At 39.6% G+C, this 19823-nt stretch overlaps 2 protein-coding genes across 6 annotated transcripts in view; one reads left to right on the forward strand and one right to left on the reverse strand.

Annotated features, from left to right (window-relative positions):
- ptprdb (protein tyrosine phosphatase receptor type Db) overlaps positions 1–6011 on the forward strand; it is a 155298-nt gene extending 149287 nt beyond the window's left edge. The window contains 4 exon segments of the mRNA XM_040024437.1: positions 863–988; positions 1080–1234; positions 2350–2485; positions 2580–6011. Coding sequence (XP_039880371.1) covers positions 863–988; positions 1080–1234; positions 2350–2485; positions 2580–2648 — 486 coding nt within the window. The 3' untranslated portion in view covers positions 2649–6011.
- A 6511-nt stretch (positions 6012–12522) lies between these two features.
- kdm4c (lysine (K)-specific demethylase 4C) overlaps positions 12523–19823 on the reverse strand; it is a 38520-nt gene continuing 31219 nt past the window's right edge. For 3 of the 5 annotated variants that reach the window (XM_040024446.1, XM_040024447.1, XM_040024445.1), the window contains 5 exons: positions 19187–19381; positions 16536–16706; positions 15628–15747; positions 13772–13864; positions 12523–13626 (listed from right to left, as the gene is read on the reverse strand). In XM_040024446.1, the coding sequence (XP_039880380.1) occupies positions 13459–13626; positions 13772–13864; positions 15628–15747; positions 16536–16706; positions 19187–19381 (747 nt within the window). In that variant the 3' untranslated portion in view covers positions 12523–13458. The remainder of the gene's footprint in view (positions 13627–13771; positions 13865–15627; positions 15748–16535; positions 16707–19186; positions 19382–19823) is intronic. The other 2 variants (XM_040024448.1, XM_040024449.1) reach the window with 2 other exon arrangements.

A 19823-nucleotide genomic window follows, 5' to 3' on the forward strand; every position in this document is an offset into this window, starting at 1 on the left:
CCTTATAGTCTGATTTCCGCTCCCATTGTTAGGCTCTAGAAAGTCTCGTGTTTTAGACCAAAGAAACCTGAAGAGGTTACAAATAACTTCAGTTAACAACAAAAAATCATGTCACTTCACAGAAGGAAAGCAGACCATCCTATTCGGCTATTCAGAGCCCAGAGAATTACCAGTATGGAGATGTGTGTAGCTGTACAAGCTCTTAACTAAAAACGAGACAAAGAATTTACAAATTCTTTGAAACTCACATTAATTAAATGTGTTTGGGCTAGCTGCAGCTTTTAAACAATAGACCCACATTTTTCCCTTGATTAAGTGCCTAAGCGTGTACTATAACATGTAGTATCACACAATATATTGTCATTTGAGCTAATTATTTTCAGTAAAAGAATATATTGAAGGGCTGACTGAATAGCGGCATAATCAGCAGCTCCATGTGTTGTTGTTGCAGAAGTTTACATCAGGAGAGGACTGAACTGTGAATAACAATGTCCTCTTAAAATGGGCAGCAGAATAGCTTTTGATGCCTGCAACAGGGGAAAAAAAGCGAATGTTTCGTGATTAAGAATTTGCAATTTTGTGGGGGGAAAATCTATCAAAAATTTAATATAATGAATTAAATATAATAAATGTTTGGGCGTTATGAAGCATTATGCATGGCACAGTGAGAGTGATATGACTTTCAGTATTAATTCAGTGAACATAATATCTCATCTGCATTGAGATGGTCTTGAAATGAATAATGAATATCACAAGTTATGGTGACATTTTCGTTATAAATTGCCTAGAAATGGTTCTCCTCACACACTGAGTACTTTAAATATGATGCAGCGCTCTGAAGAGAAGCCTTTGTACTCTACAGGAGAAGTGTCACCAGTACTGGCCTGCAGAGCGCTCAGCCAGGTACCAGTACTTTGTGGTGGATCCCATGGCTGAGTACAACATGCCCCAGTACATCTTGAGAGAGTTCAAAGTCACTGATGCCAGGGTGAGTCGTCAGCCTGTGAGCAAGACAGACTAATTTGTACTGGCTTCCAGAATTTTCTGAGTTTCAAATTACCATATTTTCTTTCACCCAGGATGGCCAGTCACGGACAGTTCGTCAGTTCCAGTTCACAGACTGGCCCGAGCAAGGAGTGCCAAAGTCAGGAGAAGGATTTATTGATTTTATTGGCCAAGTGCATAAAACTAAAGAACAGTTTGGCCAGGACGGGCCAATTACTGTGCACTGCAGGTAAGGTCTAGGCTGCCTACAAATACCTCAACATTTCACATATTGTTCATTAAGTTGTGCAGACTCGATAAAAAAGAATACCTACAAATTCACCAGATGACCTGTGAGAGATTCTTGGAACATTTTGTTTCTACTTGAGTAATAACTTGGAGAATCTTTTACGTTAAATTTATTCCACTTCTCTGTTAAATATATACAGTGCTTTAATATCAGACAAAGATAAATGAAAAATGCAGTTTTTAAATAATGATTTCATTTAATAAGGGAAAAAACAAACCATCCTGCTTCTATGTGAAAAAGTAGTTAAATGATAGATTAACTGTGAATAACCCCATTTTTTGGGAAGCTAAGTTAAGTTAAATTTCAGTACCACACTCTGGCCTGAATACTCCCAGACCAGTTGAATCAATAAATCACTTGAATAGAGCCTTTCGGACAAAGTGATGTTGCTAAAAGATCTAAAAAAAAACCCCAAAACAACAGATGATGCCACGATCTAAAGAAACAGCTGAGATATAAAGTCACTAACATCTATCAGTCTGAAAAGGATTACAAAGCCATTTCTAAGGCTTAGGGACTCCAGGGAACCACAGTGAAGGCCATAAATGGAGAAAACTCAGAGCAGTAGTGAACCATCCTAGGAATGACAGGGCTACCAGAATTACCATGCTGATGACCTAGAGGTCACAAAAGAACCCAGAAAAACATCTAAACAACTGTAAGCCTCACTTGCCTTAGTTAAGGTCAGAGTTCATGATTCAAAAATAAGAAAGAGACTGGGCAAAGACGGGTTTTTTGGGTTTTTTTTAAAAGTTCATTTTGTATTTACTTGGTTTTCTTTGTCTAATATTAAAACTTCTTTGATAGTTGACCTAGCTGTGACAGATATTGGAAAAAACATGAAATCAGGAAGAGGGAAATAGTTTTTCACAGCACTGGACTTTTTTTCTTGCTGATACGCTAATAAAGCATCACCACCGCTTGCTGCACCACGTGTGAGCAAATATTCAGAATAACGGTTTGGCACGACTAGTAGCAAACTGAGCTAGTGCATGATGCATACATAAGGAGATGTATTTCCAGCTCTGAATACGTTTCCACCTGTGCTCCAACAGTGCTGGTGTAGGAAGGACCGGTGTGTTCATCACCCTCAGCATCGTGCTAGAGAGGATGAGGTACGAGGGAGTGGTGGATATCTTCCAGACTGTCAAGATGCTGCGCACCCAGAGACCAGCCACCGTTCAGACAGAGGTGAGCTTTCTAAACCACTTCACGTCTTCAAAGAACACTTGAATGTTCATTTAGTCTTTCTTCTCTTCTTCACAATTCTTCTGCTTCTCTCTAGGACCAGTACCAGTTCTGCTACCGCGCCAGTCTGGAGTACCTGGGAAGCTTTGATCACTATGCAACATAAACCCAGTGGCTGTCGATCATGCGCACGTTCAACCGAGTGCATTTTTCTCATGTTATGCACAGCCAGAATAAATGCACTAGGTTGCGATGTGCAGGTATGAAGACTTTGCCACTGCATGCAGAGTGAAGGGGGACCATCGGCTTATCCGTACCTAGAAACAGCACCTCTAACTGAGCCATAGCAACCTGCTTGACAAGGGTGTTTTCCTGCCACCCTCAGCCCAAACACACCCATTGGTCAGTCTGAAGCAGCAACTTCAACCACTGTTCCAATCAGAATACTTGATCAAATATAGATTTTTTCTTTTTTCTTTTTTTATTTGTTTCAGTGCTTTTCCGAGCACCCAGATTGCGTTTTTTGTTGTTTGGGTGTGGAACTCCACCACCAGTGTAGCATCACCAACCTAAATACGGGACCCAGCTACAGCATTTTTTTCTGTCACAGGGAAATTTCGATTTTTCTATCTCGAGGACAGTTCAGAAGGAAACTACAAATCCATCTTATGGAAACCTCGTGGACAAGAAAGAACTGGGATATCAAGCACCAGAGAATTGCCAACAGGAGCCTGAAAACACAGAGCACACAGTATTAAAAAGACCAAGAACACGCAACTTTAAAAAAAAAAGACACAAGAAGTGTGGGTTGTTTTTTTTCTGTCTTATTTTGGAAACAGACTCTTGTTTCCTGTGAATGAAAAAGAAGACATTTCTACCATACAGTAATAAACACCACCAGTTCAACCTTATGCTTCACGATTTAAGATAAGGGAAGGTTTACTGAGGTCTAAAAATGCATACTGCAAAGTAAAACATTAATTTAGTTTTCTAGAAAAAATATGTGACTATATTGTTTTTTAAAAACTGGATATTCCATATGGCACGTTGTGTTTTTCCATTCTTATAGGTTTATGATTTTGTCACCGTTGACCATACATGGGCAAAGTTGCATTTTTTTTTCTGTGTAATCCAATGAGCTGTAGCCATTTTCTTTTTCTTTTGTTAAAGTGATACGGTACTGTTTTAAAGTGTACAATCAAATCTAGTGTGGAAAATGTTCACAGTTCTATGAAAAAAAATCGAGTGTCACTCTCCTGTATTCTCCACCCACACGTTTCGCATGCACACAGGACTCTCAGCCTCATTACTGTCTCACTTGCGACGTTTAAAGACACGAAGACGGTAATTTCTCAATTCCCGAGGGCCCGCCGGGGTACAGTATTAGCACTGCTGCTACCAGAAAGTCCCGAGAATAATCCCGCCACGTTGTTCTGCGCGTAGCCCGAGAGAAAGCTGGGCGGACCACGACTGAAGCTAGTAAGCGCAGAGAGCAGACGAAATATTAGGTGTCCAAATAAGCTTCATTAAGATTTCCTAAGCAGAAAGCGAGACGAGCGAGCAGGAAAGGGATGGGAAAAGGAGAACAATTTTCTTACTGGAATGCTCACCGTTGACTTTTCTCTGTGTCTGATTCAGTGTGCAATAAGTAGATGTATTATATATTTTTGTGTCAAGTCACTAACTGCAGTTATATGCCATGATGATGATGACGGTGATGATGACGACGATAATACTGATGATGGTGCATCATTTTCCAGACACAAGGATGTTACACTTGATGTTCCCTCCACCACATAAAAGTGTTAGAGAAATAACCTCTGACCTCTTAGGAAGTCGATTTTTTTTAAATCAAGTCACATGTCCAGTAGATGATGTCATCCTTCTTTGTGTCACGGCGAGCAACGAATGATCGAAGTCATATTACAAACTGCATCTAATAAGTATTTTAATTTTAGATTTCTAGTGCCTTATATTACACGCCTATTTTGATAAAGTTACTTTAAAGGGTTTTTGTGTATTTTATGTATGCTTGTGTGAACCGAATGTGTGTGTGTGTGTTTTTGTTATGTTACAGTATGTGAAAAAGTATTTTATGGGATTTTTTTTGTTTTGTTTTGTTTTGTTCTTTTTTTTTTTGTTCTTTGTTGTTGTTTTGTTGTTTTTGGCTGTGAAATTTTGAATGGAAGGGTTTGTGTAGGCTGGACAGTCGTATTCACATTTTAAACCCAGCAACTGCATCATCATATCTCTTTTCATTCAAAAGAAAATAAGCATATGTTACAAGAGACTCGACTGCAGAAAAAATGTGGTTTTAAAGTAGGTTATTAGCAAGACAGACTGATCTTTTTTTTAAGGTTCTACATCAAGCTTTCCATCTTTTCCTCACAGGACACTTACACAGGCTTTGTGGATATACTGTCATTATGGACACTTTTCTTTTACCCGCCATGAAATTTTGGTGCAGACTTTGAGCTGGCTCGAACAAGTCATACTTGCTCGGCTGTATAGAAATCTGTAAAAGCTGAATGGCTCTTTGTCAGTCTGTTCGAAAGGAGGAGCATCAGCCTGTAAGAGTATCCCAGCTGAAGCCATTTACCTAAAATCAGTCACAGTAGTTCATCTGTGTTCCTCATTCTGCTGTTCCGCATTTTTCCTTTTCTTTCAAAAACGAAGGCTGAGAGAAGTTCAGGTGCTATGTCTCCACTGACACAGAACCTACAGTATATACTCATTTTTTTGTAAGTCCATTAACTCTCGGCCATATGAGGGATTGTTGACAGTTTTCCACCATCTTAAAGTAACCTTGTTGTTGTTTGTATGCATGGTACCACTTTCGAGATGCCCCTTTGGTCGCACCTGTTACGGGAAGACTTGCACTTTCTCTCTTTGTACTATGCACTAATATTTAGTATCCTGTTAACTCCGATAGCCCCGGCCTCCCCCCGTCAAAAAAAGGAGTCTTACTTGAACTCAGCAAAGATGGACCCTGCAATGCTCACACGGTTGTGTATATGTAAATAACACAAAACACAGAGAGTAATTGAAATGCATAAATAGATGACTACGTAAAAGTAAATGAATTAACTGATGATAACGGCAAAGAATGAATAGAGATTTATCAGATATACAGAGCGATATAATAAAAGGATGCACCACAAGTCACAGTTTTTATGGCACAGCAGTATGTGCAATACATCACATTGTGGATTTGTTGTACCACAAAAGAGAAGTTTCACAAAACGAAGTGTTCTATTTTACCCTGATGTATCATGTAGATGGATTAAACTGGAGTTTATAAATTGTATAAAAAAATGAAAATATGATGTGTTATTGGGATCAGTTACCTCCAATTGGTCTGTACATGTAAACCTTTTTGTTTCCGTTTTCTGCTCCGAGTCAACAAGTGCTTTTTATTTTCTTACATTGGTTCTCGGAGCGCGTGAAAACTGAAAAACAGGTCTGTATGGATTTCTGTTCTTTATCGACACAAGTTTCATTTGTTACAAATAAACTCAAGTGAAAATGACTGTTACCGCTGTCATTTTTAAATGTTGAGTCAACCTTTGAATTCAAAATTTGGGCTACAAATGAAGGTTATCTGTGATAAATCAGCAAAAACACCAAATCTGTTGGTGTCTATGTACACGGAAATTTTAATTAACCACTTACATACAGAATCTAGTCAGAACTGCCGAGACCTGAAACAGGGATTGATATTATTTATAGATTTACGTAGCTACTGCAGGATGGTGATTTTAGTGAAAAATGACACGAAGATCTCCAGCAGGCCACAAGTGGGAATGTGTTTGACCAAACAATCAGACTTCAAGTCAAGTCAAGTGGTTTTATTGTCATTTCAATCAGTGGTACAGTGGTACCTCACACAGGGAAACGAGACAGTGTTCCTCCAAGACCATGGTGTTACATATAACAGACGATCAACACAGGACTACATAAAGTGCAAGTGTGCAAAAAACAGCAGACTGAACAAAACAATACGGACACAAGAAAGTGCAGACACAACAGTGCAATAGGAAGTTCATGAGGGTGACCTAAGGATCCGATGTCCTCTAGTGAGGCCTGTGCCTGGCACCCTGAATGTTGTCCTGTGCTGTTTACAGCAAGTTCACCCTGAGCACATGTGACACATGACTGTGAATAATGTTCAGCATGATCTATTGATGGGATGGGATGGGGAGGCATATTCATCATGGGGCACACAGACCTCTATAGGCTAGGCATTAGGTATTGGGATGAAATCCTCAGACACATTAACAGACCCCATGGTGGTGCTGACAGTCAGTGCCTTGGTACCACTGACCAGCCCCCACTCTCGCCTGTCATAAATCCAATAGAAAACCTGTGGCTGTGGGATGTTATGTTTCAGTTCAACCACCAGCCAGGTTGGACCTCAGACTGCCCAGGAGCTCAGTCAGGTAGGAGATCCTCCATTTTCATTTCCATCTGACGATGTACCCAGCCCATATCAGTGTAGATATCCAGCATGATTTTTTTTCCCCATTGAAGGCTGATGTGCTTTAAAAGTGTTCCTTTAATTATTTTGAGCAATGTGAATATGCAGTGTTAAGTCCCATTCTTTTCAGTAATTTATGCATAATGTGTAGATTTTATGAGATGTCTGTATAAAAAATTAATAATACACTGTGTAACTGTTGAGAACTGTTGTCAGTACTGTCTATGGGCTACAAGAAAATAAAATATTGCTTACAGGCTGTTATTCCAGGAGCAACAGAAAACCAAATTCAGACAAACTCCACCGACAAGACTTAGCAAGCTAAGTCATAAAAACTAAATTAACAAACAGTAAAACGATTATTATTTTTTATAAATGTGAGCACCTTCAAATGGGCTCCAGCAAAAGCAGGCAGGAAATAGATGCAGGTGAGTATTTTCTTGTACACATTTTCAACAAAACTGCAACGCTAATAGCAACTCAATCTCCACAAAAGGGCAAACAAAGGTGCCTTTACAGCTCATAACAAACGTGATTTTCCATAGTTTTCCCCTTCAAAACATCTTTACGCTGGCAGCAGTCAAAACAATAATATCATCCTACGTGGAGACAATTACATTTCATGTTAATACACCACTTTATTAGGTACACTTGCTCTACTGTTTGCCAACAAAAATCTACAATCAGCCAATCACATGGCAATACATCTGTTCATTTAGGCATGAAGACATGGTTTAGACCACCTGTTGAAGTTCAAACCATGCTTCAGAATGGGGAAGAAAGGTGATTTAAGTGGTGCCAGATGGCCTGGCCTGAGTATTACAGGAATTGCTGATCTACCCACCCACGATTTTCCTGGACAAGCATCTCTCTGGGGTTCATAAAGAAAAAAGCCGAAAAAGGCAAATTATCTGGCAAGCAGCAGTTCTCTGGGCCAAAATGCCTCGTTGATGCCAAAAGTGAGAGGAAGGCAGCAGTAACTGAAATAACCACTGGACAGCACCCCCTCACTCCAATATTCCACCTCTGGATTCAGACCCATTCCTGTGTCTGCGCGTGTGTGTGTGTGGGGGGGGGGGGATTTCCCTGTGAGTTATTCGACCTGTGACTGATGAAAAATACTGATCCAAGACGAAAACATGGGCGATCATCTCTTCTAGTGTTGTAATTTGCTCAGCTCTTGTAACGATTCTCTTTCTCTAAGTTTGATTTATTTGATTCCTTTTGAGATGTTATATTTGCTAGGCCAACTGTAGTGTGGTAGTTACTGTGGTTGTTGTGAAAGCTTCATTTACTGCTGGTTAATTAACTGCTTCTTTGAAATGATTCCTTTCTTATTTCCTCTTTAAACTAATGTGTTTCTTATTATGTGAATGGCACGAAGCCCTTATCAGCCATAAGCCACTGTTGAGGCGTTTCTAAAACCAAGATAATAATAATAATATAGTAATTAAATCACAATATTTTACAGCAGCTTAACTTATTCTGACTGCAGAGCTGAGTCTGGTGTACTAATATGGTCATTGTACAGACAGACAGCCTTTCATGCCACCCTCTGGTCATACCAAAAACATTTTACTCCCTAGCTAATGGAAAAATGTTCAGAATAGCAACATTTTTTTCTCCTTTTTTCTCTCTTTTTTTTCATCTCCGTGCTTTAGATCCAGCAGTTTATCAGCAATAATGTGTTTGGATGTGCAATGAGCACTGCAGCCTCACGGGACTTTGTGCTATTCTTTTAGTCTTGTTAAAGTCATATTAGAAAACAGATTCAGGCAATAAGTGGAAAGAGCTGAAGCTGATGCTTATTCATGTCTGGCTCGTACTTCAGTATAGGCACAGAAAATAAATGAGCCTTTTTTTTTCTGAGGGAACATTTGAGAGCTGTCTTTTGCTAAATCACCAATGTTTTAATGTTTGCCTGTGCTATGAACTATCATCTCACTTCCCCTTGTTTGGCCTTTTACATCATTACACTTATCCCCGTGCTCTCTGTTTTGCCTCTTTTGTACTGGGTTTTGCCTTCAGAACTGCCTTAATTTTTTCTGTGTTGTTTAAACATTGTTCAACTGATAGGCAAAAGAAAATATGCCCCATCCCATTACACCCCAACTACCAGCCTGAACTGGATGGATACAAGATACAAGAAAGGATCCATACTTTCATGTTGTTTGTTGCACCGTGCAAATTCGGACCCCAGTATCTGAATTTCAAGACAGAAACTCTGTAGACCTGGGAATATTCTTTTTATCATCTATTGTCCAACTTTGATGAGCTGGTGTGAGTTGTAGGTCAGTTTCCTGTTCTTGGCTGACAGGAGTGGCACCACATGTGGTCTTTGCTGCTGTAACCAAAACATGTTGTGCATTTGCAGATGTGCTTCTGCCTACCTTGGGCATTTATTTAAAGTTATTGTTGCCTTCCTATGAGCTCAAAGGTCATTCTCTAACACCAACAAGGCATTTTTCACCAAGAGAACGGCCATTTATTTTGTCTTTCATCTTCCTCTGACCATTCTCTGTAAAGCCTGGAGACGGTTGTGTGGGAAAATCCCAGCAATTTATGAAATACTCAAACCAAGCCGTCTAGCTAAAATAACGTTCCATCTTTGTGAGAGGTTAAGCAAGTGCAAATAGAGGTCTGGCTTACCTAAATAACCCTGCCCATTATCCTGTCACACTTGATAGTGTGATAATAGAGGAAAAGTAATTCAGCACTTCCTGACTGACTGTGAAATGTATTGTAAAGAGAAAGCACTGAGTGCATAAATTTTATTAATGCATGTTACTGAAATTGCTAAATAAGTTATAGCCAGGGCTGGACTGGGACAAAAGATCGGCCCGGGTATTGACTAGACCACCAGGTATTATAGAAAAAACCATAAAGCCTTTGAACAAAAACAAACGTTGTTGTGACAGTGATGTACACTGTCATGTTGGTATATATGTATGATTTGTATACAGTGTATCATCTTCATGTTTCCCTCTCACCAGATATCCAAACCGATATCATGACCAGCAGCTTTTACAGCTGTGGCTCCAGCAAACATCAGCTGATATTAGAAAGTAATATTAAATAAATTCAAACAACAGCTGATCAAGATTAAACGTGCTGCTGTTGTTTAGCGCGACATCCGCTGGTTTCCTCTTTCTGGCGCAAAGTGGGCGATGAACAGACAAAAGAGACGATCAGCTGATCATTGATCAGTTTTGTGATTGAAGTAGCAGCAGGAGAGGGAGGGGGGAGAATGAGAGGAGAGGCAGCTGTGCAGCAAAGACACAGAATAACTGCAGCTTTGTGTCTTTTATTGTTGGCTAATCCACCACCTTTCATTGTTTATACGTTACAAAAACAAGCAAACATAAAAATGAAAAATCACCATCGGCCCACCGGTATGCCCAATGGCCAGTCCAGCTGTGGTTATAGCTTAAAGTTTGAGCTGACCTGTGAGTTCTGACAGATTAGTTAGAACAATAAATAATCGAGTCATTAAGTGTGATAGATTGACATATGATGCACTAATTTTTTTTAAAGCTTTATAGTGACAACGACAACGATAACTGGCTTACAACTCAAACTATGCAAATAAGAAATGTATCTTCAATTAGATTTGAATTCTCTGTTCAAACCTTCAGTTTAACTTTTCCTCTTTATTCTCAAGAAGGATCCAAAAATTCTAATATAGCTGGCCAAAACATTAGACTCCTAACAAAGTCTACTCTGGTAAAAGGAGTAAACCTTTTCAATAGCACAGCACCCAGTGCATAACTTTGAATATTTACCAGCAGCTAAAAGGCCTGCTCGGGTATGTTTTTGTCAAAGGTTTAGAAAAAAAGTCCTACAGGACTTGAAAGAACAGCAGGGGTAGCGTGATTGGGTATTATGGCCGCACAAAAGAACGGTGTTAAAAGGATGTTTAGCTCTCCCTTTTTGGCATTTTTCATCAAAGCTGACTTGTCTTCTTGCTTTGGCTTCAGTATCACAAAGAGCCATCTGAAGCTGGCTGTGACGTGGTTTCCATGGGAGTACAAAGCTTTTTGAAGCCAGTTAAGATACCGCCTGGATTTCACTTCCCGTTTGCTCTGCCAAGCTGCTGGGAACACTCTGCTCCTTATCGTTCAGCGTGAGGCGCCCTTATACAGTATCTACCTGCAAGGGCTGACCCCATAGTTCAGAGTATCCCAGATTAAAAATATATAACCGGTACTTCTGACTTGCACTTGAAGCTTTGGTTTCTAAAAGCATTTATGAAAACCTGAACACATCAGAAAAGTTTAATATTTAAACATAATTTACTGTTATATCTTTGAAAGCATAACAAATTTAAACCACTGTGCCAAGAGGTGAGAGCATGACAAAAATAATGGTTTGAAATAAATTCAGTGATATTACTGAAGACAATAATTGATCATGTGACGACTTCCTGACATCAGCCTCTTTTCATCTACTCTGCAGTCGTGTGAAAAAGCAAGTTTCACATGGTTCTTTGCAGTCATGTGCTGGAATTAAAAGGGTAAGGAGCAGCACTTAATTGACTGTCAGCAAGTGTGAGCACCTCTGCAAAGCAGAAGTTTGCGGCTCAATCTGGGACAGGTTATAATGCCATTTCCAAACAATTTCAAGACGATCCTTCTACTAGGAAAAAGATTATTTCCAAATGGAAAACATTCGAGGCACTCGCCAGTCTTCCTGGGAATAAATCCCAAGGTCAGACTGTGCAATGCTCAGAAAAAGTGCAAAAAACACCAGAAGTACATCTCAGAGTGTACAGCCCTCAGTTAGCAGTATAAAAGATTAAAGAAGTATGGCTTGTTTGGAAGGGATGCCAGGACAAAGCTTCTTCTCTTTAAGAAGAACACGGCAGCACAGCTTATGTTTGCAAAGTTGCATCTGGCTTGTTTTGCAGTCACACGACCTGGGCACCCTGCAGTCTCCGAATTAACCATAAACTCCTCTGTATACCAAAGTATTCTAGAATCAAATGTGAGGCCAGCTGTCTGATAGTCTGGCCAGAAGTGGGTCATGCAATAGGGGAGGATGCCAAGCACAGCGGCAAATGTACAACAGAGTTGAAAGAAAAGAATGAAGGTGTTGCAGTGACGCAGTCAAAGTCCAGAGCTCAGCCCAACTGAAATGTTGTGGTGGAACCTTAACAGAGCTGTCATAGACAAATGCACACAAACCTCAATGAAGTGAAGCAACACTGTAAAGAAGAGTGGACCAGAATTCCTCAACAACAATGTGAGAGACTGATAAAGTGATACAGGAAACAACTGCTGCAGGTTATTGTTGCTAAAGGTGCTTCTACACACATATGAATCATGGGGTGGGCTTTTTATTTTCCCCCAACTGTAGATGATTTAATGTCAGTACCTAGTGGCAATGCCCACAGACCCATAATCTATCACTAGTTTTAAAACTTTACATTGTATACTCTAATGCATATACTATTAAACACCCAGGTATTGTTTCAGTATTTGTGTTCATAATAGCTTTGAAAAGCTTTTCAGTGGCTCCTAAACTACCATTTCTTTTGGAGTTAAAATAACTGAAAACTGAATAGAAAAACATATGTAATGTTTTATTGTTTTCCTTACAGCAGTTAGCAATAGCTTAACTATAGCAAGCCAAAAATAAATACAAATTTTAAATAATTTCAACAATGTGTTTCATTCAAGAGGGCAACAGTAGCATTTCACGTTAATTGGACGAAAAGTCCAACACAAAGCTATGGCTTCCTGTCTGTTTTTCCCCACAGGAAGTTATGAGCACGTGGTCATTTTTCTTAATGCTTTTAAACTTGAAATTACACAATTCACATATGTATTTATTTATTTTTTTATCTGTAAGGGAATTTTTTTTAAAAAATGGGCAGAGAGGAAGCCATTCTTGCGTAATTGGACTCGGCCCGGCAGAAGCAGTTAAGAGACGATGCTGAACATGCAGTAAGACATGAGGAAAATACTACAGGCAAAGAACGTAAACATTGAAAATCAAAACTTAAAAGATCACCCAAAAGGCTACCGTATGTGGGCTAATTAGAAAAATCGCTTTTTGAAGTTTTCATGTACAAAGCAAAAAATGTTATTCCAAAAAAGGGTGATGTGACCATTATAAGTCACAATTAATTTCCCTGACGGTTGTGAGAGCATTAGGCAACTGAGGCAACAATGCCCTCTGTTAACCCATTCTGTAAGAGTCCAATCAAAATTCCTCCCCTGCCTGTTACACCATCCAGTCACTGATGTAAAATGTAGAAGCACACGCAAGTCAACATCCACCTAATCCACATCACCTCATTCAACCCCCCTTTACATCATTTCCTCAGAACTTTTCACAGGAAACTTGTGTGGGCAAGAGTTAAGATGTAAATAGCAATCCCCAAATCCCCAAAACTTACAAGCTCACTCACACACACACACACATACACAAACAAGCTCCCCTCTACATCCACTGTTAACTCAGTGCATTCATTTGTCATTGATGCTTCTCCATGACTTCATTTCCCTTTGTGGCTGCGTTGCTCCCATGTGCTTTTGGCAGTTGTACGGAGGCCTGGCAGGGCCACATAGTCTTTCTGGAAGCGTGAATTTGGCGTTCTCTGTCGTTTCCTCTCCCCCTGCGTGGTGAAGAAAGCATCCTGGAAACGCATGCTCGAGGCCGTTGACTAGAAAACAAGACATCAGAAAGCACCAATGAGTAATAGCAAAATGTTCCACATGGCATGAGAATATTCTGTTTGTTTATGCCAATGAAGTTTGAAACTTATGCTTTTAAAGTTTATGTGTAAATCTTGTAAATCTAATACTTACAAGTCTGCGCTTCACCTTTTTGGGGAGGTCTTCGTCTAAGGTGTAGACATCTTCTCTTTTGGCCAGCACCTGAGAGCCGTCTTCAAACTCCACCTGAGATAAGGTGAAAGCAATCAGCAGCTATCCAAGAGGTTTTAAAGAAATGTGTTGCATTTATACAGTTTAGATACTATCCATGCACATGCACACTCAAAATCTTGCCACCAAATTTACTGAACATTTTTGCTTAAAAAACCCCCAAAAAAAACCCTCCTATTTACATTTAACTGTCTTCTAAATATTTTTTACTTAATCATCTTTGATACAGCAGTTACATATGGTGGTATCTGTAGGTTTGTTGCATTAATAATGCAGAACAGTCTAAGGAGCTGGGAAAGAAGGCAACTGGGCTTCTTAAAGTTTCTTGAAGACATTACACCTCTCATCCAAGAGGCTTCTTCAGATCTAAAACCAAATGCTGGAGTCTCCCCGGTATTTAAACCCTACTATTAATCATACGCCTTGTCACATGAGCCCAGGTGTCAAAATAGCATTTCCCTCATTGCTGAGCTTCAAAAATGGCGGTTTTGATTCTTGTGAAGGAGTCCGAGTTTGGATTCCAGCTCAGCTCAGTTGGAACTCTGGCCAAGCAGGTACTAAAAACACCTAATAGAAAATCCAAAAGAGAGCAGATGCTAGTGGCTTTTGGTTGCGGCAGATGGCCGCATCTCAGAGAGGCTGTTTCTGCTGGAATTTTCTTCCTGTTAAAAGGAGTTTTTCCTTCCCACTGTCAACAAAGCGCTAGCTCAAAGGGAGTCATATGATTTTTGAGATTTTCTCTTTTCTTTGTATTATTGTAGGTCTTTACCTTACAATAAAAAGCACCCTCAGGCAACTGGTGCTATATAAATGAAATTGAATTTAAAATTGAATGTGGTGTCATAAGCCACCCCCTCTGCTCAATGATGGTCATTCACAGTGGGAGTCCAGTCGCTTTCTATCCAAGCTCCTTAGAGTACCATGACCTGGATAGCTGAGAACCTACACAGGCATTTATATAACACGGGCTTTTTTCTGTGTGTTTTTCAGGCTACCATTATTACAGACTATAAGAGGCCACAAAGAATTTCTTTCCCCTCACTTTAACAACATTTTTGCCAGAATGCACAAGTGTGCCATTCCACCCCTTAGCTCTAATAAAAAAAGATCAAATAAAGACCATCTTCATGTTACCTCTGCTCTTTAAACATTAACGCTGGAGTTCTTGGAAAAAAGCAGGGGCTTCATCTCTAAAATACACCTTGACAATGGAAAGTTCTTGTCCAGCCATTTTTTTTCCATCTTAATCTGACCTATATTAAACCGTCTTTGCGTCACAGGTGCATTTGTGCATAAGTAATGGTTAACGCCCAGCTCGCCTAAATAAAGCTTAAATGGAAGCTGCATGAGTCTTAACTTAGTTAATATTTCAGTGAGTTTGAATAATGCAGATTGTCACCTCCTTCTCTTCCTCCGCCACTTTTCACTTGCTCACTCTCCATCTTTTCCCCCCTCTCCCCATTTTCTATCTCTATGTCCAAACAGCTTTTGCTTCCTACGTCTGTCTTTTACCCTCCCGTCATCTTCAATCTCCTCTTGAGTCATCGTGACTTCAGCGCTTCCCTCAATCCCCCTGTCTTTTCTGTCCACACGTAGACCAGGGAACATTGACAACGTCAGCGTTGAGGGAGTTCAACAAATTTACTGCTATGCCGCTTTAACCTACAACTATGCCTGAAAGTCTATTCAGCACAACGTGGCCATTTGTTTTTCTCTCCCATGCTCACTCACTGCTGCCGTGACTGAGTAGTTTACAGATGGATCGCATGTTCAGGTACCTGGTACATGTAGGAGACGTTGGATCCCAGGTATTTGGCACTGTAGAACAGCCCATCAGGCCATTTTACTTGAACAGCTTCCCCCACTTCAGGAGCACCCAGGTTCACACAATCTCTGCTCTGAAATACAAGAGAGTGCCTAAGTGTTTCAAAACGATTTCAAAAAGACAGAAGAAGTCATTCAAAGTGGGTGTCCGGATAACTGCTAAAGAGAGTAATTCCCTTTGATATATTTACCTGCTAAAAAAAACTCAAGTGGACTGACAACAGCTTTTGCTATAGTCGAGAATTTGACAGTCGAGTGCTGTTGAGATCTAAACTCAAAGCTGCATACAAAACTTCTCAGCCCAAAATGGTTGAGACACTATGGTAATGTAAAGAGCAAATGGTTTTGTTTCAGTGTTCAGACAGCAGGACCTCGTGAATGCTTTGTGCTACCGTGACACACTGAATATCCCCGAGAAGCTTGTTTTCTTGTCTTCTATGTAAGGGGCTTCAACACTAGACAATCAACCAGCTTTAAGGTGTACATAGCTTTTTAACAAAACAAGCACAAGGCTTCAAAACATACACATTCAGTTATTTTGGTGTGATATACAATATCTTTGGTAGCTAGCTGAGGCTCAGGACTGAATGCTCTTAACTTTAATGTGCTCTTAAATATAGAAACACACGTTTAGCTGTCAGTTTCCATACTCCCATGGAAACCCCTGGTGTGTGATATTGTATTTTTCTCTGAAAGGCCCTTTCAGAAACCCACTGAAAGATTTACAATGAGAAACACTAGAGCATATTTTCAAAGGAGAAAAAGACGTTCCTCTTAACGAGGGGGATTTAAACAACTGGTTTGACCTCCTACAACTACGCAGTGACCTCTTGAGTGTGCGTCTAATTAAACATATCCTCACCACTATGTCCTCGGGGTACGTGTCATTAGAGAAAGAGCCATCATCAAACATGACCTCGTAGAACGTCTGGGAGGTGATCTGCGTGACCTTGGAGCTGTAGTAGCGCAGGTTCTTGTGTTTGGAGATCACCGTCTGGCCAAGTGAGATAGAAGCTTGGTTTGCTTGCTGCTTCTAGTGTAGACAGAGAGTAGCAATTAGACTAATGTACGGCAATACAGAGTAAAGTCTAACTAAATTCCACTGGGGTACAGCAATGTTATATAATTAGTGACAACTGAAATGTTCTTTTAGATTTATTTGCATTATAAAAGGCTCTGATACCCAAATCTCTGCTTTTAATACAATCAGGTTTATAGATCTGTCTCTCAAGTCATCTTGACAGCTTCTTGTACAGAGGTACAACTTTTACTTTTAATTAGGCTCAGTACAAACAGAGTATGGTTGTTATCTTTGCATTTAGAAGGGAAGAAATTGCACCATGCAAGTTAGTTGCAGCATAGTGAAGACAAACCTTAAATTAGTGTGAGTTTAAGTGTAAGTTGGGCATCAGCTCTAACAAGACCCCAAAGAAAACTTTTCTTCAGTACCAGCACAAAGAACTCATTTGTGAAGTTACATCTTAGATACTGGCATTCACTCACACCACTGTGGCACAGTGCAAATGTATGCTGCGCTCACTTAAAGCGGGAACTTTCTAAAACAGCAATTAGTCTTCTAAAAGAGCAGTTAATTCTGTACGGATGTTCCAGTAGAATAACTGTTAAATAACTGAAATCAGTAATAATGATCTGTTGTGTCTTGAGCTGGTTTATCCATAAAAATAAAAAAATGCCCAAAACTAAAAAAAACAAACAAACAAACAAAAACAACCCCCCCCCCCCCAAAAAAAAAAAAAAAAAAAACAAAACAAAAAACAAAAACCCAAAACAAAACAGACTTACTGCACACTTTTCTCCTCCTTTTCTAGCATAATGTTGCACTACTAACCGCACTGTCATGGACAATGTTTCAGTTTATACGTTTAATTCAGTTACCAGCATTATTATAGATGATGCAAGTGAACAAAGCAACGAGCTGAACTTGAACCTACAAGTGACTGCAGTAAATACTTAACGTCAAACTGCATTTACTACCGCAATTCCCCCCCAAAAAATACAAAAAATGCTGCTGGAACGCCGTTTAAAATGTGACTATACCCAGAATGATTTACCAAATGTCACGTGGCTCATGTTCACATACGGCTTCTTCTTGCATGACAGAGCTTTAGCGTGCATTTATAGATGGCCCAATGAGTGTGTTCACAGACAATGATTTCTGACAGCAGTGTTTCCAAGACAGAAACATTTCTGTTTTAAATGAAGTGCCATCTGAGGGACCAAACATCAGCGGCTTCCAACATAATCTGATTTTTCAGCCCTGTCCATTGTCCACAGAGATTTCTCCAGATTCTTTAAATATTTTGGTATTATGAACTATAGAGGATTATTCTGAAATTGTTCCACAAATTATAGACATCATTTTTAGCAATGCTCTTTTATTCCCCATCATGCGGCTAACCAGCTGCCAATTGACGTAATTAGTTGCAAATTGTTTATCCAGCTCCTTCTTTTCAGCACCTTTTACTTTTCCAGCCTTTTGTTGCCCCTTGCCCCAGTTTTAAGAGATTGCTTAAAGTGCTGCTGCTCTCAAATTCAAAATGAGCTGCTATTTTTCATGAAATATTACCATGTCTTAAGTTTTAACATTTCATATGTTTTCTTTATTCTATTGTGAACGAAATATAAACTTTTGAGTTTTTTTTAATCACTTCATTCTGTTTTTATTTACATTTTACACAGCATCCCAATTTTGGGGGAATTCCACAAGTTCAATTTTATTTGGGGTCAAATGAGAATATGTTGTGCAGAGCAGCAGTTTGTAAAGTGGGGACATTAGTCCTAATGGGTCGCATTTGTGTTACGATCTTACGCTTTATTTGTTTCAACTGAAACAAAATATTGAATGATTTATTATGAGCTTGTTTGTATTAAAATACAGAACATGTACATTAGAGAAGGAGGAGATCCCACGCTAACACAGTATAAAGTGTAAGGATTTTCCTGGTGTTGCAGAGACATCAAAAATAAAAGTAATCCATTGGATCTTCATCTTCTTTTATGCCAAGAGTAAATGAACATGCTTATGTTCATTCTTGCAGCCAACAACAGAACATTTGGTGTGCTTCATTAATAGAATATAGAGTTAGAGTTGGCAGAAAAAGGCTCTAGCAAGGAAATAGTAGTTGTTCATTCTTTGTTTGAGTGCAAACAAGCCACTGTGCACGCATCACGCCGATGTGTTGTTACACAGTGCCCTGTATAAGTCATGGAAGAAAGACTCGACTACAAACAAGGTGATTCAGGCAGTTCAGCTGTAGTATTTGCAACAGATAAACAGAGACAAAGGCATAACATAAAGGGGCCCCTTTAACAAGCTGATTTCAATTATCTGGCGAGTAGTCATTTGTGCCACTTCCTTAATTACATTAACACAAATTATTAAGTGCTTGTAATTGAGTCAGTTATTTCAAGCGTGTCAAAAACAATAATATGTCTATTTATTCCGAGCACTTGTTCAGATCAGCTGTAGCAAACACCTGTCCTATAACTTACAGCTGACGAACTCCGCGACTGGTGTCTATGGCAGGTGATTGACACAACATACGGCCAATCATCGGGCTCCATGATAACACCGGCAGCATGGGCACAGGTCACATGAAAGGAGGTGGGACACCGGCCACATGAGCACTGGATACAAGCCCCTGAGTGCCGCTTTCCCGCACAGCGTTTACGACAATAGATGCACTTCTGTAAACACATAAGGACCAGACCAAACTGTCAATAGGCCTGAATTAACTTCGGTTGCACACGAAAAGCTGGGAAAATGTTATTACTGCAAAGGGATTATAAAAACAATTGAGAGACGCCAAGAACCAAAAAATGGCCAGTGGTCTAGAACGATCAGCAGCTGCTTTTAGACAAACCAAAGGTGTTTTTAGACTGTATCCAGCTTGTTTTGTTTTAATATAACTAGATTTAAAATGCTGTCAAAGTGTTCTTCAAAAAACATTTTTATGTAAACAATAAGCATGTTCTTTAAGTACGTCTTTACCAAAATGTTTTCAAGCCTTACTGGAAATTATCCAAAACGATGTCACATATACACAACGAATAAATAAAATCTCTAGCCTTATCGTTCCAACAGGAGTATTTGTCCTCTATATCGTTATGGCTTGCGTTCTAAAGACAC

Source organism: Simochromis diagramma, unplaced genomic scaffold (genome assembly GCF_900408965.1).
Source record: "Simochromis diagramma unplaced genomic scaffold, fSimDia1.1 OVJJ01000302.1, whole genome shotgun sequence".
NCBI lineage: Eukaryota > Metazoa > Chordata > Actinopteri > Cichliformes > Cichlidae > Simochromis > Simochromis diagramma.